This window comes from Panthera leo, chromosome C1 (genome assembly GCF_018350215.1).
Source record: "Panthera leo isolate Ple1 chromosome C1, P.leo_Ple1_pat1.1, whole genome shotgun sequence".
Classification (NCBI taxonomy): Eukaryota; Metazoa; Chordata; class Mammalia; order Carnivora; family Felidae; genus Panthera; species Panthera leo.
The window spans coordinates 102,675,286-102,702,376 of record NC_056686.1 but is presented as its reverse complement, the minus strand read 5'-3'; the positions used below and the strand labels follow the sequence as shown (position 1 = coordinate 102,702,376).

Below are 27,091 nucleotides of genomic sequence, written 5' to 3'. Positions count from 1 at the left end.
TTTTTTTCCATGTTGGTTACTTCCTATGTCACTGTGAAAAATATAGTTTCTCCTTTAGTTCAGCAAAATTTACTGAGTACCGTTCTGTGTTGTTACTGAGTAACAATAACACCCACTTAATCCTCCCCCCATCAGATTCTGTCTCTACCTTTATTGCTCAGGTCAGAGTATTCTGGAAGAAATAAAATCACTGCTTAGGACAATATGTTGCTTTATCACATTTCACTATCACCAGAAAAAAAAAATCATACTCAATGTAAAAAACAAAATTTCAGCTACATCTACTCTGTACCTCTCCATCTCTTCTGTCCAGTTGCTCAAAACAGACAAGGGGCAAAGAATCAGAAATGGTCCTTCGTCATTTAATCTTCCTGCCAAGTAAATGAAGAGAGCAATAGTCTGGAATACACAAAAAGAAGGCAATTTTTATAACATTTATTACTTTTCTGTGAGAAACAACCACAAAGTTCCCACAACCTTGTAGGGAACACAAACTCTTACAGAAGACTTGGTGTACAAAACAATAATGTACAATCTTCCACACAATGGGAGAGTCATCCAATCCTAGAGTGAAATCCTTTAAGCATAAATATAATTGCCAAAGAAATTCATGGTACTCAATTACATCAATAGTTAACAAGCAACGAAGCTCAGTATTTATGTAATTAACCCTGCAATGCAAAGGGAAAAAATCAGGAAAGACAAACAGAAATAAATGAAAAAATACAAATAATGCACAAGATCAAGAACACTCCAAAAACCTAAGGCAAGGACTTCCAAGATGTGACTAAAGATGACCTACCACGAGGTGGCCTCCGCTGCTTGCCACACTCTCCTGAGGGAGGATGCCTTCCTTCCTAACTCCCTCCCTCCTTTCCCTAATGTTTGCCTTCCTTCCATGTGCATTTATAGAGCACCTTCTATTTGCTAGCACTGTTTTAAGTTCTGGAATATAACACTGAACCAAACAGACAAAACTCCTAGTTCTCTTGGAACGTATTTCTACTGAGGAAAACAAACAATAAATAATTCATAAGCTTAAGTAGGCTTAAAAAACAAAAATCTTTGTAAAGCCAAATAGGCACATTTTAGGATAAGGCTGTACACACAGCCTTTAAAAGTTTCTTTAAAAGGTTACTATAGGGGCACCTGGGTGGCTTAGTCAGTTAAGCATCCAACTTCGGCTCAGGTCATGATCTCAAGGTTCATGGGTTTGAGCCCTGGGTTGGTCTCTGTGCTGACAGCTCAAAGCCTGGAGCCTGCTTCAAATTCTGTGTCTCCCTCTCTCTCTGGCCCTCCCCAACTTGCACTCTGTCTCTCTCGTTCTCTCTCAAAAATAAATAAATATTTTTTAAAAAACTTTTATGGGAATGCAAGCTGGTGCAGCCACTCTGGAAAACGGTATGGAGGTTCCTCAAAAAACTAAAAATAGAACTACCCTACAACCCAGCAATTGCACTACTAGGCATTAATCCATGGGATACAGGTGTGCTGTTTCGAAGGGACACAGCAGCACTAACAATAGCCAAAGTATGGAAAGAGCCCAAATGTCCATCGATGGATGAATGGATAAAGAAGATGTGGTATATATATACAATTGAGTATTACTCGGCAATCAAAAAGAATGAAATCTTGCCATTTGCAACTATGTGGAGGGTATTATGTTAAGTGAAATTAGAGAAAGACAAAAATCATATGACTTCACTCATATGAGGACTTTAAGATACAAAACAGATGAACATAAGGGAAGGGAAGCAAAAATAGTATAAAAACAGGGAGGGGGACAAAACATAAGAGACTCATGAATATGGAGAACAAACTGAGGGTTACTGGAGGGGTTGTGGGAGAGGGGATGGGCTGAATGGGTAAGGGACACTAAGGAATCCACTCCTGAAATCATTGTTGCACTATATGCTAATTTGGATGTAAATTTTAAAAAATAAAAAAAATTAAAAAAAAGTTTATTAAAAAAATAATTAATAAATAAATAAATAAATAAATGTCTGCTGTGATATTCAGAGAAAATACATTTTTGCTTTTATAAAGCAAAATGTTTAAGGAGCCCATTCCCAAATGCTGAACCATTTCTGTGAAAATCTATCCTAAAGATACAATCCAAAATCCTGAAAAGGTTATATGCCCAAGGATGTTCACAGTAAAGTTAATTTAAGTAGCACAAAAGGAGGGGAACTGGTCATTCCTCGTCTGCAGAATATTTAAGTAAATTATGAATTCTCTTGATGAAGTATTATGTAGCCAGCAGAAAATGACTGTGAAGAATATAATCAAATGGGTAACTACAATGACAATGTTAGATTAATAAAATACAAACTATAGGGGCTGCTGGGTGGCTCAGTCAGTTAAGTGTCAGACTCTTGATCTCAGCTCAGGTCTTGATCTCAGGGTCATGACTTCAGGCCCTGCACTGGGCTCCATGACCAGCATGGAGCCTACTTAAAACAAACAAGCAAACAAATGATATGCTCACTATAATGTCAGCCATTTCAGATACCTTGCTGCCCACGGTTATGGTTAGAGTGTTGTGGTTAGAGGGTGGCAATTACTTTTTAACTGAGATTACACTAATTTCACAATGGAAATCACTTCCTTTTTTTAACTATCCATTGCTTCGCAGCCCAGACTGTGCCAGAGCAATCACCAAATTAAGTACTTACTAGAAGAAAATCATTCTGTTCAGCTTTCACGGAGGTTACCATTGAGAGAAAACTTATCTTTTGTTACCATAAACCAGATATATCTACAAAATTTGGATTCATTAGTGAATTCTACCAAACATTTAAAGAAGAAACAATACCAATTCTACACAAATTCTTTTAGAAAACTCAAGAGGATAGAATATTTCTCAGTTCATTCTATGAGCCCATCTTTTTTACCACAACGCTAAAACCAAAGACATTATAAGAAAAGGAAACTAGAGACAAATATCCTTCATGAACACAAATGTGAAAATTCTAAACAAAATTTTAGCAAGATGACAGAATGTTTTTAGGGCACTTCAAGTAGAGCTATATGAACACTCTGGAGAAAGGCAAAGGACAAGTGGAATTTGCTGGCTCTGAATGAAGTCAGGGGGTTCGATGCGGGAAGCAAAGGAGACTGCAGGTGGGGAGGCTCTGTACACGACCCAAGTGTCTCTCTTTTTTTTTTAATTTTTTTTTAATGTTTATTATTTGAGAGAGAGAGAGACAGAGAGCAAGCAGGGAAGGGGCAGAAAGAGAGGGAAACACAGAATCAGAAGCAGGCTCCAGGCTGAGATGCCAGCACAGAGCCCAACGTGGGGCTTGAACCCACAGACCATGAGATCATGACCTGAGCCAAAGTCTGCCGCCTAACTGACTATTCCACCCAGACGCCCCACGACCCAACTGTCTCTTCAGAAGACTGGCTCCCAGAGACATCCAGAAAACTTACCTTTGTTCTAGTTCTACAGCTCTCAGTTCAGGAATGCACCAGAACCCAATTTATTTGCCTGAGAAACCTGAGAGTGACAAATGACGTCCTTGAGGGTACCATACTCACAGGTCATTTTGTATTCTGAAGAGCCCCAAGATCAATGAGCTACACCTGGCTTAGATAAAGTAGTCTCCCACACACAGTCACACACAATGTGCAGGGCTATGTGACGAACTGCTCCAACTGGACTGTTTATGTATGGAGGGTCAGGCTTGCAGGGGCCAGTTGAGCTTCTAAAAGGACAATGAGACCTTCACTCATTCTGTGTGTTTACTGGCAAAAACCTTTTTGGTATGGGGAAACTTACACTTCCATACTTTCTGATCAAGTGGCCTCTGCTGTATATCCTGACTGCACTGACTTTCTTTGGTATTCTATAGATGAGTAAACCTTGTGTGACTAACCGAAGGGATGTCCGTATCTGAACTTTCAATCAATTCAACCCTACCACTGACATCTGTCAACACAGGGCTGTGCTGGTGATCACCCTACCAGAATAATTGATCTCAACACCGTCTGCTTATCAATGCACAAGGAGGCCACATCTCGTTCTCCAGGTCTCTAAACTAGGTCCTACCACTAGATGGCCCAGGCATTCTGGAAGACACGATACTTCCTCTGAACTTCCCTAGCATGGCACAGAAATGAGAAGTAGCTCTACCACCCATTAAGGAAAAGAGAGAAATATTAGAAGTAATCCCGTTAACTAGACAGAAGTATTTACTACAAAGGAGGGCCGAGTCAATTTGATCCCTGGGACAGGTATATTTGATTTACATAGAGAAAAACTTTGCCCATTAATTGCAATCCAATGTCAAGGTTAGATAAGCTTAGTGACAGTTCAAAACCATCCTCGTAACGAGAAAAGTCAATACCAAGGACATGATCTCTTAACAAAGGTTCAGGCATTTCACCTCCTAATATAAAAACACTTACTAGTAGCTAGCAGCTAAAAATAATGAGATGTGAGGAGGTATCTTAGTGGAGATGAACACTGGTCACTCACAGTAACATACCTGGCAGGTCTTACCCAGGCCCATCTCATCTCCCAGGATGCAGCCATTCTGACAATGGAAGCACTGGGCTAGCCAGCTGACCCCCTCCAGTTGATAAGGACGTAGATGAATCCCTAGAAATAAAAAATACAGCAAGTCTGAAGAGCAGACATTTCAGCACACTCACAAGCTAAGCTATCTCCTAAAGACTTCAACTAAACAACACCATAGCTATATCCTTTGCTCGGAAGTCATAGAAATGTAAACATTTGCTGACTTCCAAATGACTTTTTTTTCCCCCCAAATGGCTTTTTGAGCAGACTCAGTCACTATTACATTTGAAGACCTAAACAGCCTGTCAGTGTCACAGGATGCACTTGACAGATGAGGAAGTCAACCTGGGAGCTGGCCTGTATGGTGCCTAGCTCTCATGCCAGTGTCCATTCTAGGAAAGAGGCATTACTAATGCAACATAACTACAAACAACAACACATGGAGGGTACATGTGTCTGTCTGCTTAATTGCAACCATTTAAATTTGCTATCTGTGCTAAAGGGAAAACTCAAGACAGGACAGGATTAAATTTTGTTTCAACAGAGGAGGAGCACTTAAGAACCGAAATGATGTTGCATAGAGAATGTTTAACAGTGCACAAGGACAGCAGAAGATATCTGAAATGCACATGGAGCCACATTTCTCTCTCCTTTAAGAAAAAAGAAATCCAATTTCAGACAATAACCATATCTAGGGGAAAGGGAAGACCCCAAACATACTATTAACAAGAACATAAATTTCTGGTTTGAACTAATAACCTTTAAAAATAAAGTAGATGGTATATAATAATTGTAGAACATTAAAAAAAATGAACAAGCTATTTTTATTAAGCACTGCCTAAATACCAGGAAGAGCAGTGAACACTTTACATAAACTGTCTCATTTAATATCTACCACAATGTCATGCACTAGGTATTATCCCCATTTGTAGGCTAGCAAATTCAGCTGAGGTTCCAGTTCAAGATGGCAATGTGGGGGTGGTGGTGAAGGGATGGGCAAAATGGGTGAAGGGGAGTGGGAGATACAGGCTTCCAGCTGTAGACAATATAGGAATACAGTCAATGATATTTTAATAGCATTAAGTGGTAACAGACAGTAGCTACATTTGTGGTGAGCATAGCATAACATATAGATGCTGAATTGCTATGTCGTACACCTGAAAGTAACGTAACATTGCATGTCAACTATACTCAAATTAAAAATAAACAAAATTAGAGACAAGATAAAATAAGATAAAAAAATAATAAAATAAAATAAAATAAAATAAAATAAAATAAAATAAAATAAAATAAAAGTTTTAAAAATACAGCAACGTAGGAAGATCCTGAACTCACTTTCTCCCATGGATACACCAAATCTACAGCCATATATGGAACCATTTCCTCTGAAAAAAACTTAAAAACTGGCAGTGACCTCTCCACCTTGGGCAAGAGAGGGAAACCACACTGCAGAGGGCAGGAAAAACTGAGACACAATCTCACCATAAACCCCACCCCAAGACTGGACCCACAATCGGGAGAGGACCAAGGAGTGCCCACAGTGGGCACCCAACTCTCAATACCAGCACCTGAGAGACAAGCACCCAAAATATGTGGCCTTGAAAACCAATGGGGCTGGCATCCGCAAAATCCATAGGGTTGTGGTAAACTGAGGAACAACTCTAAAAGGACCCACACACAGACTCACCTACACAGAAGTAACCCTCTGAAAAGTGCTTTCACTTTATGTGAAAAAGACTCCCTTCCAAACTGTAAAGCACTGGTGTGGGGGCTGGGGCCTGCTGGGCACTCTCCAGGGGTGGAAGCCGGTGGCGCCATCTTCTTGCGCTCTCTCTGCCTTGCTATGCCATCTCTTTTTCTCTTTTCATTTCCCTTTTTCCTTTTCTCCTCCCACCGCCCCTTTTTTTCTTTCTTCAGTGGGTGCCATCTTCACACTATTCCTCTGTGTGCTCCAGAACACCGGTATCTCCCAGATGGGAGCTTCTACAAACACTTGATGCCCTAGTTTTTGTTTTTTGTTTTTTGGGTTTTTTTTAATTTTTTTATTTATTTTTGACAGAGAGAGAGAGACAGAGCATGAGCAGGGGAGGGGCAGAGAGAGAGGGAGACACAGAATCCGAAATCCGAAACAGGCTCCAGGCTCCGAGCTGTCAGCCCGGAGCCTGACGCGGGGCTCGAACTCACAAACTGTGAGATCATGACCTGAGCCAAAGTCGGATGCTCAGCCAACTGAGCCACCCAGGCGCCCCTGATGCCCTAGTTTTTAACCTCTGGTGCCCTGGTTTCTATAAATGCTACCCAGGGGATGCTCCTTGATTGCTGCCTCTGGAGGTGAGGAGGGCTTGTGTTGCTGGGTCCCATGGGACAGTAGCAATTGGGAAATTCTGTTCCTGGCAGACTACCACACCCAGGGCACTGAACAAATAGCAGACAAAACACACCCCCAGTCTTTCTGAGAAAGAGGCCTATTTGCTTGTCCATGAGCTTTGGCCTGAATGGCAAACTTCTGGTTTGGTACACGTACAGGGGCCTACGGAGGTACTCTCCAGGAATGGAAGATGGTGGACGCCATCTTTGTACTTTCCCTCAGCCTCATTCCAATTCACCAGTATCTTCCAGAAAGGAGATTATACCCTTCCCTGGTGAGCCCTGAGTTTTGCAGCTGCTGCCAGGGCACACCTCTACACTGCCTAGCTCTGGTGACCAGCAGGGCTTATAGTCATGGCTTTACAGGATGTTAACAAATGAAGAAAGAGTTCTTAAACAGCTACCACCCCCAGGGCACAGCAAGAGCCAAGAGACCCAAGAGCTCAATCTTTCTATAAATGAGGCTTATTAGCTTCTAATTAAACACACATCTAAGAGCTAATTATAAGCCTTTCCTGAGACCTTGGAGGGAGGGCACCATCTTCACACTGTCCCTCTGCCACACTCCAGAGTGCCAGAATCTCTGCAGGGGAGCTTTTCCATGTCCGGTGCCTGCTTGTTACATCTGGTGCCCTGGTTTTTGTGATTGATACCCGTGACTGCCTGGCTCTGGTGGCTAGGGGGGCCTGCGTTCCTGGGTCCCACAAGTCTGTAACAACCAGAGAGATGGTTCTCAGCATGCTGCCACCCCCAGAGAACCAAACAGACTCCAGACTGAAACACCTGTCCGGGAACGTCAGCCTTAAGGCAGGCTTCAGCTTTCTCACGATCTAGAGGCTACGGAGGTGTTCTCAGGGAACGTAGGCCAGAGGGTGCCAGCTTTGCACTCTCACTCTGCCTTCTTGCCACAGCTTGCCAGTGTCTCCCAGAAAGGTGCTTATACACTTGTCTGGAACCCCAATTTTGTCACTGCTGACCAGTGACAAAAGCTGTAATCGGGGCGCCTGGGTGGCTCAGTCGGTTAAGCGTCCGACTTCGGCTCAGGTCGTGATCTCGCGGTCCGTGAGTTCGAGCCCCTTATTGGGCTGTGTGCTGACGGCTCAGAGCCTGGAGCCTGTTTCAGATTCTGTGTCTCCCTCTCTCTCTGCCCCTCCCCTGTTCATGCTCTGTCTCTCTCTGTCTCAAAAATAAATAAACATTAAAAGCTGTAAGGGTCTGGCTTCCGATCAGCCTGAATCTAAATGCTAAGATCCTCACCTTTGGGAAACTGACTGGTCTTGGCACACCCTCCACTAATGGGAACTATTAAAAATAAAATAGGCTGCTTGGGTAATCACAAAGATCTAAGAGATAACCAAGAGCTTAACAGGGTTGAAAGTCAGTTTTATTACCTACTTTATCACCTACACAAAACCAACCCTTCAAGACTGGGAGAGGTGTTTGTTTCATCATACACATAGAAACCAACACACAGAGGGGTGCCTGGGTGGCTCAGTGGGTTAAGCATCCGATCAGCTCAGGTCATGATCTCATGGTTTGTGAATTCGAGCACCGCATCAGGCTCTGTGCTGACAGCTCTGAGCCTGGGGCCTGCTTTAGATTCTGTGTCTCCCTCTCTAAGCCCCTCTCCCGCTTGTGTGGGTACACTTGCATGCTCTCGCGCCCTCTCTCTCTCTCTAAAAAGTAAATAAACAACAAAAAAAGAAACCAATACAGAGTGAGAGTCAAAAGCACAATGAGGATGAATATGTTCCAAACAAAAAACAGATAAACCTTGGGGAAAAATTTCAAGGAAATCGAGTTAATTTACCTGACAAAGAGTTCAGAGTAACCATCATAAAGGCACTCATCAAATTCAGGAGAAGAGTGGATGAACTACATGAGAACTTCAACAAAGAAACAGAAAATATGAGTTCCAAACAGAACTCAGAGAGCTGAAGAACACAATAACTGAAAGAAAAAAAAAAAACACAGAAAACAAAACAAACCCAACAACAGAGTTCAACGGCAGACTAGATGAAGCAAAGAAAAGATCTGTGAACCTAAAGACAGAATGGAGGAACTGACCCAAACAGAATAGCACAAAAAATTTTTTAAAAATGAAGATAGCTTAAAGGGACCTCTGGGACAACATGAAGCACACTAACATTCACATGACAGAAGTCCCCGAAGGAGAAGAGAAAAGGAGGGAGAAAACTCATTTGAAGGGATAATGGCTGGAAACTTCCCTAACCTAGGGAAGGAAAAAAACAAACAACAAACATCCAAAACAAACTTCCAATATGGAAGTCCAAATTGTTCCAAATAAGATGAATCCAAAGAGACCCACAACAAATACATTATAATTAAAATGTCAAGAGCTAAAGACAAAAAGAAAATATTAAAAACAGCAAGAGAAAAAAATTTGATATATATGCAGGAACTCTCATAAGACAATCAGCAGATTTATCAGTAGAAACTTTGCAGGCCAGAAGGGAGTAGCACAATATATTCAAAGTGCTGAAAGAAAAAAAATTTCCAAACAAGAGTACTCTACCCAGCAAGGTTATCATTCAGAATTGAAGAAAAACAGAATTTTCCAGGCAACGAAAGCCAAAGGAGTTCATCATCTCTAAACCAGCCTTACAAGAAATGTTAAAGGGCCTTCTTTGGGTTGAAAAGAAAGGCACTAATTAGTAACAAGAAAACATATAAAAGTATAAATCTCACTGGTAAAGGTAAACATATGCTAAAGGGAGAGGATTAATCACTTATAACAATAGTAGGAAAGTTAAAAGACAACAATAGTAAAAATAAATATAACTACAATAATTAAGTTACCCAAAAGATAAAAAGTTGTAAAATGTGACATGAAAAGCATAAAACACACTGGTGCAGGAAGAGTAAATATGTAGAGTTTTACAGTGAGTTCAAAATTAAGTTGTTATCTGCTTAAAACACAGTTATAAATATATATTGTTATATGTAAGCCTCATGGTAACTACAAAACAAAAACCTTTAATAGATACACAACAGATAATAAAAAAGGAACCCAAGCATACTGCTACAGAAAGTCATCAAACCACAAAGGAAGAACAAGAGAGAGGAGGGAACAAAGGAACTACAAAACCACCAGAAGACAATTAATAAAATTGAGATAAGCACATACCTATCAATAATTAATAAACGTTTTTTAACGTTTATTTTTGAGAGAGAGTGCACATGTGCACACGTAGAGGAGAGGCAGAGAGACAGGGAGACAGAGGAGCCAAAGCAGGCTCCCCATTGTCAGCACAGAGCCTGATGTGGGGCTCAGACCCACAAACCGTGAGATCACGACCTGAGCCAAAGTCGGGACACTTAACCAACTGAGCCACCCTGGCGCCCCAATAATCACTTTAGATGTTAAAAGACTAAATTCTCCAGTCAAAAGACAGAGTGGCTAAATGGATTAAAAAAACAAGACCAATCTATATTCTGCCTACAAGAGACTCACATCAGACCGAAGGATATAAACAAACTGAAAGTAAAGGGATGGAAAAAGATATTCCATGCAAATGGGAATCAAAAGAAATTGAGGGTAGTTATACTTATATCAGACAAAATAGACTTTGAAACAAAATCTGTAATAATAGACAGAGAAGGGTATTACCTAATAATAAAGGGGTCAATCCAACAAGAGGATAGGCCATTTGTAAATATTTATGTACCCATAATAGGAATACCTACATATATAAAGTAAATGTTAACAGGCCTAAAAGGAGAATGTAATAGTAGTTAGAAATACAATAACAGTAAAAGACAGTAACACAGTATCAGTAAGAGATTCTAATAACCCTATTTACATTAATGGTTAGGTCATCCAGACAAAAAATTAGTAAGCTTTAAATGACACATTATATCAGATGGACTTAACAGATGTATATAGAACATTCCATCCAAAAGCAACAAAATGCACAGTCTTCTCAAGTGCACATGGAACATTCTCCATTATAAATCATATGTTAGGCCACAATACAAGTCTCAAATTAAGATTGAAGTCATATCATCTTTTCTTTTTTTTTAAAGTGGATTTTTTTTTTAACGTTTATTTTTGAGACAGCAAGAGACAGAGCATGAATGCGGGAGGGTCAGAGAGAGAGGGAGACACAGAATCCGAAACAGGCTCCAGGCTCTGAGCTGTCAGCACAGAGCCCAACGCGGGGCTCAAACTCACGGACTGTGTGAGATCATGACCTGAGCCGAAGTCGGACACTTAACCGACTGAGCCACCCAGGCGCCCCATATCATCTTTTCTGATGACAATGGTATGAAACTAGAAATCAATTACAAGAAGGAAATTGGAAAATTCACATATGTGATTAAACAACATGCTACTGAATAATGAGTCAATGAAAAAAAAACAAAAGCAAAGTGAAAAAACACCTTTAGACAGATGAAAATGTAAAAATACAACATATAAAAACTTATGAGATTCAGCAAAAGTGGTTCTAAGAGGGAAGTTCATAGAGATAAATGCCTAATTCAAGAAACAAGAAAAATCTCACATAACCTAACGTCTCACCTCAAGGAACAAGAAAAAGAGGAACAAATGAAGCTCTAGTAGAAGGAAGGAAGTAACAAAGATCAGAGCAGAAATAAATGAAATACAGACTAAAAAGACAATAGAAACAGATCGATGAAACTAAGAGCTAGTTCTCTGAAGAGATAAACAATATTGGCAACCCTTAAGCTAGACCCACCAAGGAAAAAAAGGGATTCAAATAAATACAATCAGAAATGAAAAGAGGAGACATTACAACTGATTCCCCAGAAACACAAATGAGCATAAGAGACTACTGTCAACAATTATACACCAATAAACTGGACAAACTAAAAGAAATCAGTATTTTTAGAAATGACCCTCCAAGAATGAATCATGAAAAAACAGAAAATCTGAATAGATGAGTAAGCAATTACTAATGAGGAGATTGAATCAGTAATCAAAAACCTGTCCCTCCCCAAAAAAAGTCCAGGACCAAATGGCTTCACTGGTAAATTTTACTAAACTTTCAAAGAAGAATTAATACCAATTCTTTTCAAAATCTCCAAAAAAAAGAAAAGGGGGTAACACTCTCAAACTGTTTTTACCAGTTCAATATTACCCTGATACCAAAACCAGACAAGCACACAAGAAAATTATAGGTCAATGTCCCTGAAGAGCATAGCTGCAAAAACCTCAACAAAGTATTAGAAAACTGAATTCAACAATGTATTAAAAGGATCATACACCATGATCAAGTGGGATCTATTCCAGGGATAAAAGGATAAACACCCACAAATTAATCAATTTGATACACCACATTAAGAAAATGAAGGATAGGGGCACCTGGGTGGCTCAGTCAGTTGAGCGTCTGACTTTGGTTCAAGTCATGATCTCACAGCTAGTGAGTTCGAGCCCCGCCTCAGGCTCTGTGCTGACAGCTCAGAGCCTGGAGCCTGCTTCAGATTCTGTCTCCCTCTCTCTCTCTGCCCCTCCCCTGCTCATGATTGCTTGCGCTCTCTCTCTCTCTCTCTCTCTCTCTCTCAAAATAAATAAACATTTAAAAAAATGAAGGATAAAAAATAAACATTAAAAAAAATGAAGGATAAAAATCATATGATCATTTCCTAGAGGCAGAAAAACATTTGGCAAAAATCAACACCCAATTATGATAAAAACTCTACACAAAGTGGGTATAGAGGGAATATACTTCAACATAAGAAAGGCCATATATGACAAGCCCACGGCAAACATATTCAATGGTGAAAAGCTAAAAGCTTTTCCTCTAAGATCAGGAACAAGACAAAGACAAAGTGACTCTTGTCACTTTTATTCAACACAGTATTGGAAGCCCTAGCCACAGTAATTAGGCAAGACAAAAAAAAGGCATCCAAATCAGAAAGGAAGAAGTAAAACTGTCACTATTTGCAGATAACATGATATTATAGACAAAAAACCCTAAAGATGCCACCAAAAAGCTATTAAAATAAATTAATTCAGTAAAGTTGCAGGATACAAAATCAACACACAGAAATCTGTTACATTTCTATACACTTATAACAAACTATCGGAGAAATTAAAAAAACAATTCTATTTTATCCGCTCCCAGCCTGTACTTTTGGGATTTTTAATGGAAGCTTCATCATGCAGGCATCATCAATCATTAACTTCATTTTCAGCCATTTTCCCTTCCCAAGAGAATGGGGGATGGAGCTGGCAATTCCAAGCTTCTAATTATGGCTTGGCCTTTCTTGTGACCAGTCCCCACCCAAGAGCCATCCAGAAACCTATACAGAGTCACTTCATTAGAAAAAAAGATACTCCTATCACCCAAGAGTTTCAGGAGCCCTCTTCTGGGAATCAGGGGGCAGAGACAAAAGTGTATTTTCCATTATCTCACAAGACCATACTCCAACTGTCAGCTCCAGGACCCTACCCACCTCGGCCACAATCTATCCTAAAGTTAGGACGAGGCTCCAAGAGAAATGTTGAAAACCCAAATCCCTCCCAGGCTGTGGCTTCTCTCCTATCCCCTTTCCAAATCTCTCCACAGTCATCATGCACAATAGAACTACAAAGTCTGGGAAATGTAGTCTTTTGCTTTATAGCCTCCAGGACATGGTAAGGCAGGCTTCGGGATTGAAGAAATGTCCATCAGCTCTATCCATCACAGAGTTGTTTGAATTCTCTTCCCACCTCTCAGGAGGATGAGTACAGGCATACCTGGTTTTATTGTGCTTCACTTTACAGTGAAGCTTTACACTTTACACTTCACAGATGCTATAGTTGGTTTGTTTATTTTTTATAAATTAAAGGTCTGTGGCAACCCTGAGTCAAGCAAGTCTATAAGCACCATTGTTCCCACAGGATTTGCTCACTTTGTGTCTCTGTGCCACATTTTGGTAATTTGACAATATTTCAAACTTTCTCGTTGTTATTGTACTGGTTATGGTGAGGTGATCAGTGATTACAACTTACTTGAAAGCTCAGATGATGGTTAGCATTTTTCAGCAATAAAGTATTTTTTAATTAAGGTATGTACATTTGGGGATTTTTTTTTTACATGTCATTACACACTTAATAGACTACAGTGTAGTATAAACATAACATGTATATGCACTAGGAAACAAAAAAATTCACTTGACTGGTTTTATTGCAATATTCACTTTATTGCAGTGGTCTGGAACCAAATGAACCTGCAATATCTCTCAGGTGTGTCTGTAGTGGAAAAGCAGGGGGGGGAAAAGCAAGAATAGGTCTGCATATTCCAAAAACAAGTTGTCCTAACATTCATGATCCAATGTATTTTGGGTTTCCGAAATTCACTGAAATGTCTGGGATACATCTGTCACACTATTCAGGGGAAGAAGATAAACTAAAAATGTCTCACTGGGAAGAATGCTGCTGAACAAAATATTCGTTTCATCAGTTTTCAAAAAGTGGGTGATTAATTCTGTATTTTAAGGAAAAAAAAGATAGTCAAGTTCCTTCCTAATAAATTTCTGGGGAAATAAAAATTTAAATATAAAGAAATCACAACTGTACTAGAATAAAAATATTAAGCCAACAACGATAAATTCATAGTAGTAAAGCCCCGTCTAAGCAGAACACTAAAGACAAAAATCATTTAGAAAAAGGCCGAAAGATTTGACTACAAAGAATTTTTAAACTTCACCAATGAAACACACACACACACTTCAAAATCAAAAGACAAATAACAATCTAGAAAACATATTTCCAATACATATGGCAAATATTTAATATTAATGCAAGAAAGATCCAACAAAGCAAAAGACAAACAGTTAAAAAATGGGCAAGGAGCATAAACAGACAAGGAACAAAAAGAAGACAAATATCCAAGTATCCATCAATATTAGGAAACAAACATTAAACAACAAAACACCATTTTTAACTTCTCAAATCAGAAAATATCAGTGTTGGTAAGAATGTGGGAAAATGAGCAATAATTTTGCATACTCTTTGGCCTAGAAACGCTGCCTCAGAAGAATGAAAAATATTGGAGCATAATAAATACTTGGTTACAAAGACATTTATTAGTATTTATAACAGCAAAAAAAGTAAGAGCCTAAATACCTACATATTATCTGGCTAAAATATGGCACATCCATCCATTCATTGGAAGATCTGTACCCACTAAATATGATATTGAAGAAGACAAATGACTAAAAACACTAAATGATAATAAAAAAGTTGTTTCCAAAAAACATGCACATGAAACCCCATTTTTGCTCCTCTCCCTTGCTCCACACCCTGCCTCAGAAAAGGAGAAAAAATACGTACACACACATCAAGGGACTGGCAGGAAAATCGGTAACATATCAACAGTAATGAGGCTATGGCAATTAATTTGTTTTCTTTATGCAAAGAATATTACTCTAAATGTTTTATAGAGAATATGTACTACTTCTGTAATCAGAAGAAAAAATCACTAAGGATTTTTAACCAACTCACAAAAAATCATTTCGTAGAATAAAAATTCTAGTAAATAGAAATAGGAGTTTTAAGGGGCGCCTGGATGGCTCAGCAGGTTAGGTGTTCAACTCGTGATCTTGGCTCAAGTGACGATCTCACGGGATCTCACGGGATCTCACGGATGGTGGGATCAAGCCCCTGTGGTGACAGTGGCACAGCCTGCTTGAGATTCTCTGCCCAGCCCTCGTTCATGTCTGTGCTTTCTCTCAAAATAAATCAACTTTAAACAAACACACATACACACTTTTAAAAAAAAGAAAATGGGAATTTCAAGTTAAAATATTTAATGATTATTCTTGTGACTATACCTGTTTTCTATCATTTTCTTTCCCTCCACTACCAATTTATCCATTGCCACCACTAAGTTTCCACCTATTTCCTTCCTCATTCACCAACTCATCTAAGCAAAGGTGCAACCACTTATCTTCTCGTTTTTACTAAAATAGTACACATCCATGTAGACATTTCTTCAGTATCAATGTGCATACTTAATCTAGCTTTCTCCCACAAATGTTATCAAAGCATCCTACCTTAAAAAAACATGGAAATAGACATACACAAACATGTAAATTTCAGTCAGAATACCCATGTTAACACCAGTCCATGAATTCCTACTTAGGTTAGATACATACTCCTTATAGACACAGAGATACACATTCTTAGAGACTCAGGAAAGGAGGGGTCTTTTCTCTTTCCTGTCTGTATCCTACCCATTCATCTTCTACCCACCTCTCTTCTAAGCTGCACATTGAACTGCCATGTTCTGTTTCACTCGGAGAACGAACAAAACCTCACACTTCCTTGGCATTTAGTACATAAGAGTTCAATAAATACTATTTTGTACTTTTGGAAGCACTCACAGTCCCCAGTGTAGAAACTCTAGAAGGGGAGGGCCCTTGTATTTGTTCTGCTCATCTCTGTACCTAACACTTCACAGTATGTGGCTCTCAGTAGCACTCAATAAATGATTGAACGACTACACCACTGTTATTATTAATCCAAGTTTCTATAATACAGTTAAAAAGCAGGCACTGTGTTCCCCATTTTATAATTTTTAAAAATGAGGACTGGAGAGGTTAGGTGTTGAGTCAAGCGTAGCCAGGCTGGAAAATTAGGGACGGGGTCTTTCCATCCACAGGAGATGGCGTCACCCTCGCTGTCTGTAGACAAGTTTTGAGCTTCAAAGATTCTAGGGAAGGATTAGTATCAATAAAATACAATTATTGAGGTAAAGACCGATAAGCTTTGTTTAGCTGGATATTTTAAAACAGAGCATTGGGGGAGAATTGGCCAACGGAGAATTATCAAAGAACTGCACGGACACTGTAAACGAAAAAGAAAGCTGTAGCAAGGAAACCAATTCTGGTAGTTTTACAGGAACAACTAATGAAATTCATCAGGACAGGCCTCCAAACCCACCAGAACAGAAACTTTAAACCCACATGCTTGGTGCGCCAGGACGGCCTCGGCTTCTTCAGAAAGAAAGGTCTTACCTTCGGGACAGGGGTCTCACCGAGTTCCTCCTCCCCGGGGCCAGTGCGCCGGGGCGGCGGGCAGGCCTCACTTCCCCGCACGGAATCCCATACATCGCGAGCCCGCCCGCCCACCCTCGGCTGCGCAGGCGGGGGCAATGGCCGCCTGGCTCTAGGCCGGGTTCCTCTGTGCCCAGCCCACTTCAGGCGGGAAGGGAAGCAGGTAAAGAACCCACAGGACTGCCCACCCGCGGAGTCCAACTCGGGCGCGGAGTCCCCGGCCCGGCAGAGGCGAGTCCCAACAAGCTGGCAAGCCCCGGAGGAAGTCGGCCCGGCGCCACTGACCTGTCAGGCCCCACTGCCTGAGGTCCTGCTCCTGCACCCGAGCCCGCGCCGCCTCAGCTCGGCTCCGGGTCTGAAGGGCCAGTAGGAACCCGGGCATGTGGCCACTGCACGTCCCGGCTGCTGCACGCTCCATCCAGCCCGAGAGGGTCCGCCCCGCGCCCGCACGCTCAATCCAGCCCAGAGAGGCTCCGCCCTGCGGCGCGCGCGCGCATCCTTCCCGACGCTCACCACCCCACCCCGGCGGGCAGCGGCCGCCAGAGGGCGCGTCCTGCGCTGAGTTGTGGCCAGAGCAGTGCTCGGAGTTAACCTTCAGGCTCAGTTCTGCCTGTTCCGGTTGTGCTCTGCATGCTCTTGACTGGTGGGAAGCTCAGACAGTGCTCACCATTCTTTTATTACCAACATTGACTCTGCGCCAGGTACATGCATAACTGCTGGGCTGTGGGATTACAGAATTCAATACTACATGGTCCTTGCCCTCCAGCGACTCACAGCAAGAATGTAAAGGATAATGTGCTCATTTCAGTTTGCACCAGGGATAAATTAGTTTGAGCCCTGAAATCCTTTTAATCTTCCATGTTGGCTGTCGATCAAAGTTAGGAAACTCTGTAGGAAATTAAAATCATGAAAATTGTCATTACCATTACCATTTCTCAAGTGAATTATGGGAAGCAAATTGAAGCAACGTGTTAGATTAGGGGTCACCATGACAACATCAGCTTTGAGTGGATTTGTGATGTAGTAATTTATAATTAAAAGTGTACCCCCTACAGGCGCCTGGGTGGCTCAGTCAGTTGAGCTTCCGACTTCGGCTCAGGTCATGATCTCACAGTTCATGAGTTCGAACCCCTCCTCGGGCTCTGTGCTGACAGCTCGGAGCCTGGAGCCTCCTTCGGATTCTGTGCCTCCCTCTCTCTCTGACCCTAACCCACTAGCATTCTGTCTCTGTCTCTCTCAAAAATAAATAAACATTAAAAAAATAAAACTAAGTCTTCATCTGTGTTTAAAAAAAAAGTGTACCCTCGATACAAAAGTATAATAACCAAATAACTGCAGTTAATGATGCAGTTAGAGGTGCTGCCCTCAAGGTTTTACAAGTATTTAGCTTCTCATTTAACCCTTTCAGTAACCCTATAAATAGGCACTAGAATTGTTCCCACTTTAGATGAGGAAATCTTAAATAGGAACCACGTTATTCTCTGGGTAATGTCATTAGGCTATCATTAGTCCCAAATTAGTCCCATTTAGGTTAACCTTGGTGCTTCTATCTTCTGTAAACTCAGATCAAAGTTGCGCTCCCTCCCCCATATCACCCACCCTTAAAATAAAAGGGAGAAATTAGTTCTGAGCCACAAAAAAGATGACTTCGGGTTGATTTATTCATAAAAACCCAAAGCACTGTTATGTGTAGCAAATTTTGTGTGGAGTCATTCTCTAATACTGATTGAGCACCTACCATGTGTCAAGCACTCTTGGCACTGGAGATAGAGGCCACTAATCTCACCTGCAGAACATTTAAGTAAAACATTTTAAACTTATATTTTAAATTAAGTGTATATTTTAAAAGGAAGAGACAGACAATAAGCAAATAAAAATCAGGTAGTTATCAATGTTAAGATGAAAGAGAGTCACATAATGGGGCTACACTGATTTCCTACTTGTGTTTTCTCAAAACCATACTTAGATTTGTATCCTTTCCTGGCTTCTCTGGAGGGGCTTCTGCCCCTTGTGGTTGCTTATGAGTGATTTTCACATTCTAATCTCTATGTTTGACTTTTTCCCTCTGCTCCAGGTTCTGTGGGGAGACTTATCCACTAAAGCAGCAATATCAACCACCTGCCACTCAAACAAAAGAGATTTATTATTCTTAACTTAAAATACATTTGTTTTAGCACAGTACCAGCAATAGGGTCCTAGCTATCAGCTAAAATTTCTGTTGGTAGATTGAGTCTGACATCTAAAATACAGCTAAGAAAGGTAGCTGAGAAACTCCACGTCAGCTAGTAAGATGACACCTATAAAAGTTTTACTCTAGATGGTCTATGAAAGGGGGTCTATAGAAGGGGGCAGAGCGGAAGTAGGGAGACCAGTTAGGAGACCATTGTGAGACAAGAGATAATAACTGTTGGACCAGCATGGTGGCAATGGAGTGGTGAGTAATGGTCAGATACTAGATATATTGAAAAGGTAGAGTCCATAAGGTACACAGATTGAGCATCTGAGAAAAGTCCAGGAATAAAGGATGATTTCAGGAATTTGGCCTGAGCAAATGGTAGAATGGAGTTTCCACTTATGGAGGGGGTAAGACAGAGTGAGGAGGTTTGAGCAACAAGAAGAATTCATTTTTTAATGTCAACTATACTTCAATTAAAAAAAAAAGAATTCATTTCTGGACACAGTAGTATGGAACTTCTCTGAGATATATCCAAGTAGAGATTTTGAATAATCAGGTAGATTAGTCTGGAGTTCACAGGAGAGGATAGAACTGAATGTGTTAATATAGAAGTCATCATTTTCAGATGGATCTTTTTTTTTTTTTTAATGTTTATTTATTTATTTCTGAGAGACAGAGGCCAAGCACGAACAGGGGAGGAGCAGAGAGAGAGGACACAGAATCCGAAACAGGCTCCAGGCTCCAAGCTGTCAGCACAGAGCCCGATGCAGAGCTTTAACTCACAGACCGTGAGATCATGACCTGAGCCAAAGCCGGACGCTCAACCGACTGAGCCACCCAGGCGCCCCTTCAGATGGATCTTAAACCTTGGTATAGTTGGGACCTCTTAGAGGATGATTGGAATTATAAAAGAAACTTAGCCTTGGATAACTAATATTGAGAAGTTGAGAAGAGGAGCAGGAACCAGCAGAGGAGCCTGAAAGCAGCAGCCCATGAGATAATGGGAGAACTAAAAGCATGGTATCCCTGAAGTCAAATAAAGAGGAATTTCAAGAAAAAGGAAGTGATTATCTGTGTCAAATGCAACTGAGAGGTGGGATAAAGATAGGATAGAGAAAGAAACACTGGATTGGGCAAGATGGTGGTCATCAATGACCTTGCCAAGAATGATTTTTTTTTAAGTTTTTGTATTTTTTTTATTTTGAGAGAGAGTACAGAAGGGGCAGAGAAAGGGAGAGAGAGAGAATCCCAGGCGGGCTCCTCACTGTCAGTGCAGAGCCCGACGCGGGGCCCAAACTCATGAACCGTCAGATCATGACCTGAGCCAAAGTAGGACACCCAACTGACTGAGCCACCCAGATGCCCCACCAAGAATGATTTCTATATATTATGAAGCCAAAAGCCTGATTGGAGTGGGTTTCGAAAAGAGAAGAGGAGGAAAGAAAATGGAGACAGAATGTCACACATCTCTTTCAAGTAGTTTTGCTGTAAGAGGGTTTTCCCAGAAAAATGGGAGCAGTAACTGAAAGGAGATGTGGGGCCCAGGGGAGGGTTGTTTTGTTTTCAGATGGGTGATATTAGAACATGTCGAACACTGATGGGAATGATCCAGTAGAGAGAAAAACTGATCTTGCAGGAGTGATGTCCTTGAGGGAGAGGAGGTGGGAACCAGTGCACAGCGGAGGCGCCGACCTGGATGAGCACAGACCGTTCGTGTGCTGGAACACACAAAGGCACAGTAAACGGGTCTGGTGGGGAAAAGTATGTGCAAGGTCTCTTGTGATTGTTTCTGTTATTTAAGTGCAATAAGAAACAAGGTCATCAGACAAGCTTAAAGAAGGGGAAGGAGATTTGGGAGGTTTCAAGAGGAAAATGTGTGAAATAGTTGTCTGGGAAGCGGGATAGTGAATTGACTGGAGAAATATGGTAGCGTTGCCAAGCAGCAGCAAGGCTGATGGTCCTGAGACCAGCCAGCATGGTGTGGTCAACCAGTGTGTGTTGAGTGCAGGTGGGGAATAGTTAGAGAACTGGATTTTACCAAGGTTGGATTTTTGCTAAATGAGAATAGAGAATGATTATACTGGCCATATCTGCAGTGTCTGTAACAGGGGTGAACAAGGCGGAAAAAAGTCTCTGTACACATGGAGCCTAAATTCTAATGATGGAGAAAGACAAAAAGGGGGGAGGGTATAAGTAAATTATCAGGTAGTATTGGTGCTGACAAGATAGCAAAACAGGGTAATGAGATTAAGAATAGGGCTGAGAAGCAGCTGTGAATAGGGTGGATTAAAGAGCAGCTCACCAAGCGGATGGCATTTGAGCTAAGATCTGAATGACGAGAAGCCAGCTGTCTGAGTCAGGAAGAAGAGTGTTCAAGACAGAAACCACAGGGAAAAGGCACGGAGGCAGGATTAGCAAAGAATCTAAAGATTCTTTAGATTGATGAGGGTACACTTGAGGGGACTCGGTCCTTGATTGGATATAGCACTGAGGAAGAAAGAAATGTTGACATTGACTCTGGGGGCTTCTGCCTTGGAAAACTGGGTGGATGTTGATGCCAGCACTGAGACAGAGAACACAGAAAATAACAGCTAATTTGAGGAAGGGATGATAAGGATTTCACTTTTAGGATATGTTGAATTTGGGGGTGCTTGGGTGGCTCAGTCTGTTAAGTGTCTGACTCTTGATTTCAGCTCAGGTTGTGATTTCACAATTGTGAGATGGAGCCCCGTGTCAGGCTCCATGTTGGACATGGATCCTGCTTAAGATTCTCTTTCCTTCTCTCTCTGCCCCTCCCTTGCTCACCCACATGCACTCTCTGTCTCTCTCCCTAAAAAGAAAGGATATGTTGAATTTGTACCTAGAACAGTGTCTGGCACATGTATGCACTCAGTAAGTATTGCTGAATGTTTAAATGGGTTGCCTATAGAACAGTTCTAAAGTTCAGGACCCATGATTGTTATAAACACGAGGCACAGAGAAGACATTTCCCAGATGGGCAAACTAAGGCACAGAAAGTTTAGGCAACTTGGTCCAATATCTTTTAGTAAGACAATGCTAACTGCCATAATAAAATCTAACTCAACTCCTTTATTGCTCAGGTTACATAATCATGGTTTCATATTAATTCTTTGTTTTATTATTCCACAGAGATGATAAATCCTCTTGAAATAGCAACTCAGGGAGATTAATGGTAACCAGATCATGCCTGTGATAGGCCTTAGTATCTGCTCCCTCTACAAAAACAAGCAGGATCAAGCACAAGTTAGCAAACAAGTTGTTTGTTGTCCCTATGTCCCTGTTGGGTAACAGCAGGATACCCACTGGCAGCATCCAGTGAATCAGTCATGGAGCCTGAATAAAAGCTGTCACGTGGAGGAAAATTCATACAGACCTCTTCTTAAGTATACGGACCTAGATCTTTGGGTTCACGTTAGGCTTGGGTGATGGCCCTCAAGTGGAAAAATCATTCTACTGGGATGAAAGAGAAGAGTTTTCTTTTTCCCAAGAAAGGAGATTCCTGATATTATTATACATCTTTTGCATCAAATAACATATAATAAATTTAAAACCCAGAAAATCAGAGGAAAGGTACTAGAGAGAGTACACATTTAAGTATATCAACTAGGTAAATCTGGTTTACAGGACTCTTGCCCAGCCACTTTAGAAAACTGACTGCTCTTTAATCTCAAAGGTTACAAAGGAAACAAACCTGGTTAGCATATTAAGAATACAGTATTAGCAAAGCACTGGAATATTATCAGGTAAATCTCTGAGGACAAAGTACAGAGGTTGTAAACTGGCCCCAGGTCAAAATTTGTCCATGGGTATTTTGGTTTACAGTGCTGTGGGGTTCTTTTTCCCCTTTTTATTTGAATGCCTTTTGACTGCCAAGCCTCGCCATCAAATTAATTACATGCAGGGCACTTGTGTGACTCAGTAGATTGAGTGTCTCTCCTGAACCCAGGGTCATGGGATCTCTCTCTCCCTCTGCCCCCTCCCCCACTCATATATGCTCTCTCTCTTTCTTTCTCTCTCTCTCTCTAAAATAAAAAAATAAATAAAAATGTAACATTTTTTTAAATTAATCACATGGAGTTTCACACAGTGTTCCTCATCCATCAGTATAATTCTACAATCCACACAGCTAATCACAGAAAGCTTTTGAGTTTCCCAACTCTGGAATTTAACTGGTTGACATATTTCCACAAAAGGAAAAGAAGTCTCCATAATAACTGTGAAGCCAAAATGTTACTCATGACTCGGCCTACAATTAAAATATCTTTCGGGGCGCCTGGGTGGCTCAGTCGGTTGAGCGTCCGACTTCGGCTCAGGTCACGATCTCGCGGTCCGTGAGTTCGAGCCCCGCGTCAGGCTCTGGGCTTGATGGCTCGGAGCCTGGAGCCTGTTTCCGATTCTGTGTCTCCCTCTCTCTCTGCCCCTCCCCCGTTCATGCTCTGTCTCTCTCTGTCTCAAAAATAAATAAAACGTTAAAAAAAAAAAATTAAAAAAAAAAAAATATCTTTCAATGGTGTAATCTTGCTACCAGAGGTTACAATCCTAAGAATTCTCTCCTGCTCTGGTTGACCAGAGCCCAAAGCTATCCTATGCCCTTGTTACAGCAAATACTTGGTGCCCAGGAAGAGACAAGCCACATGCACTCAGGGAACCAGAAAAGACTGTTTATTGTGCGCACTGGTGTCGGCCCAGCGGAATCATCTCCAAAGGCTGAGCCTGGAACCTTGGCATCAGCCTCCTTTTACGGCTGGGACTATAGGGGGTTGAGAGACAAAAGAAAAAGGGGAGGGGCCCTTATCAGTGGTGCTATCTGGGCAGTTGGTGGACAGGAGGCAAACAAGATTACAGAAGCCAAAAGTAGGCAGGGGAGTATCCAGCCTCTGGCATCTGGCTGGACCCTTTTATCTTGTTTTTACTAGCTTTTCTTCTCACCCTGACTACATAAAGCCTGGGTCTCAGGTTTAAAAAATGAGCACACATATCTGTATTCCTGAAGCACTGTTAGAACTTTGATGCAAGGGAGTTCTCCCACTTCTATCCCCCAAAAATGCTCAAAATTGGCATGTAAAAAAAACTTCATAATCACAGTTTTAACAATCAGAGAGTGCTTCTGCAAGGTCTATGATACAGAATAATTTATAATGAGGATAATAACAACTACCCCATGATGTTGTGAAAAGTAAACGAAATAATTTTTACAAGGAACTAAACACAAATTTGAATCTCCAGGGTATTGTGAAGGACCAAAAAACTTAAGTTAGGAATTAGCCTGGTGATCGCTGAAGTATCTACATCTCACCAATGGAGACTCAAAGAAATTGGGAATTGTCCCTCATTGTTGAGGTCCCATCATAACCTCATTTGCTTGAGGAATCCACCAAAAAATGTTCCATTGTGTTTTTCTCATTAGTGTGGCCCACAGATACAGGTTCTGAAAGTAAACAGAACACACACATACACACAGTGTGGCCTCTCTACTCAATGGTGGGGACATGGGCAGCCAGCTTTGGTAGACTCTCCTACTGTTCCCAACTGTTACCTTTCTCCCTATATGTGACTATCGACATCCTATAAAATGATTAGACATCTGTGTCCTTATCCATTTGACGTTAGTGCCTTCCAATAGGCTGAGTCTGTTTAATTTGCTTTGACCACTGCAATGCAAGTGGATATGAGGTAATCTAGTACATGAGCCAAAGCTTTAAATGTACTGGCTCAGATTGTTCTAATATATCAACATATAATATTTTATACATAAGAAGTTATTTCAAATTGTTCACTATTAACGCCAGCTAACATGACCAGTCTTTTTGTTTTGTTTTCCAACCTGATGAAGAAAACAGCTATCTCATTGCCTAAATTTCTGGTTACACATCTGATTGAAGATTATTTCATAAACTAATTGGCCATTTTTAGTCTCTTCTTTCTTGAATGGCCTATTTATATCCTTTGTTTATTTTTCTATTATATTGTCTTTTTCCTTTCATTTTTTTTAAAATGTTTATTTATTTTTGAGACAGACAGAGACAGGATGCGAGTGAGTTAGGGGCAGGGAGAGAGGGAGACACAGAAGCAGAAGCACAGAGCCTGACACTGGGCTCAAACTCACGAGCTGTGAGATCATGACCTGAGCCAAAGTCAGATGCTCAACCAACTGAGCCACCCAGGCGCCCCTGTCTTTTTCTTTTTTTTAAAACATTTATTCTTGGGGCGCCTGGGTGGCGCAGTCGGTTAAGCGTCCGACTTCAGCCAGGTCACGATCTCGCGGTCTGTGAGTTCGAGCCCCGCGTCAGGCTCTGGGCTGATGGCTCGGAGCCTGGAGCCTGTTTCCGATTCTGTGTCTCCCTCTCTCTCTGCCCCTCCCCCGTTCATGCTCTGTCTCTCTCTGTCCCAAAAATAAATAAAAAACGTTGAAAAAAAAATTAAAAAAAAAAAAAAAAACATTTATTCTTGAGAGACAGAGACAGGGAGACAGAGGATCTGAAGCAGGCTCTGTGCTGACAGAAAGAGCCTGACACAGGGTTCAAACTCCCAAACTGAGAGATCATGACCTGAGCTGAAGTCAGGCACTTAACCGACTGAGCCACTCGGGCACACGGGCCTTTTTTCTTACAGTTGTGTGGAAGCTCTTCCCACATTTTAAATTTTAATCTTTTGAAGGGGCACCTGGGTGGCTCAGTCGGTTAAGTGTCCAACTTCGGCTCAGGTCATGATCTCACAGTTAGTGCTGACAGCTCGGAGCCTGGAGCCTGCTTCAGATTCCATGTCTCCTTCTCTCTCTGCCCCTCCCCCGCTCATGCTCTATCTCTCAAAAATAAACATTAAAAAAAATTTTTTTGTAATTTTAATCTTTTGTTTAAAACGTTGCAATATGTTTTCCTGCTTGTAGCTTTTCTATATCCCTCATTTAGTATTATTTGTGTACAGAAGTTTTGAATTTCCATGTGTAAAACTTTTCCCTTACTGTTCTTAGTTAAAAGGCCTCCCTTTTCTCTCAGATTATATTTCCCTGTATTTTCTCCTAGTATTTCTCCAGTTTGTTTTTACATTTATCTCTGGAATTTATTTTTCAATACGTTAGAAAGTCAGGACCTAACTTTAACTTTTTCCCTAAATAGGTAATAATTGATAATTCATCCTTTTCTCCAAGGATTTCAAATATCATCTTTACTACAAACTAAATTCCTTTATATAATATGAGGCCATCTCTGTCTACAGCAATATCACACCATTTCAGTCATTATAATGTTTTAGTTTGCTTTATTTCTTTCCAATTTTTGTGTTCCTTTTAATTTTTTATACATTTTCTTTTCCAGTATTGAAAATAAATTTGAGAATCAACTTGTCAAGGTCCATAAAAAATGCAACTGGAGTTATTTAAATTGCCTTGACATTACCAATTAATGTTGGAAGGCTGGGAAACTTAATAATCTTTACAATACTAAAGCACTCTATCTGGGAACAAGGTATTTATCCAAGTCATATTTTAGGTCTTTCAGTCAGGTTTTATTGTTTTCCTCATATAAGTCTTGCATATTACTTTCTTATTTAGGAAATGTTTAGTTTTCCGTGCTATTGTTAATGGGCTCCTGTATTCCATTACTTTTTTTAATTGGCATATAGGAAAGACATTGATTTGTGTATGTTAATCTTATATTTTGCTTCTTTATTGAACTCTGTTTTTAGTACAAATAGTTACCCAGTTGATTCTTTTGGACTTTTGAAATTTCCCCTTATAAGGAAATGTTACTAAATGTTACTGTGACCTTAAGTGTGTGGTTTAAAAAGGTAAGATAAATGTGTTTTCAGCGCAAGAATGAGTCCATTATACCTAATAGAATGACAGATAACCATTAAAAAAATGCTTGTATATATAAGACCAGAAAGGATAAATAGCAACCATCCTATTTTATGGCACTAAGAGACATAGAATTGTGGGCTGTGTGGACCTTCAGTTTGACCCAAGATGAGTCCAACCTCTA

At 40.8% G+C, this 27,091-nt stretch overlaps 1 protein-coding gene across 1 annotated transcript in view; it reads right to left on the bottom strand.

Moving 5' to 3' along the window:
- The window catches only part of CHD1L (chromodomain helicase DNA binding protein 1 like), a 58,955-nt gene extending 41,599 nt beyond the window's left edge, over positions 1-17,356 (bottom strand). The window contains exons 1-3 of the mRNA XM_042953684.1: positions 17,201-17,356; positions 4,491-4,603; positions 293-399 (exon numbers count right to left, since the gene is read on the bottom strand). Of these exons, the coding sequence (XP_042809618.1) occupies positions 293-399; positions 4,491-4,603; positions 17,201-17,333 (353 nt within the window). The 5' untranslated portion in view covers positions 17,334-17,356. The remainder of the gene's footprint in view (positions 1-292; positions 400-4,490; positions 4,604-17,200) is intronic.
- Positions 17,357-27,091: the final 9,735 nt, after the last annotated feature.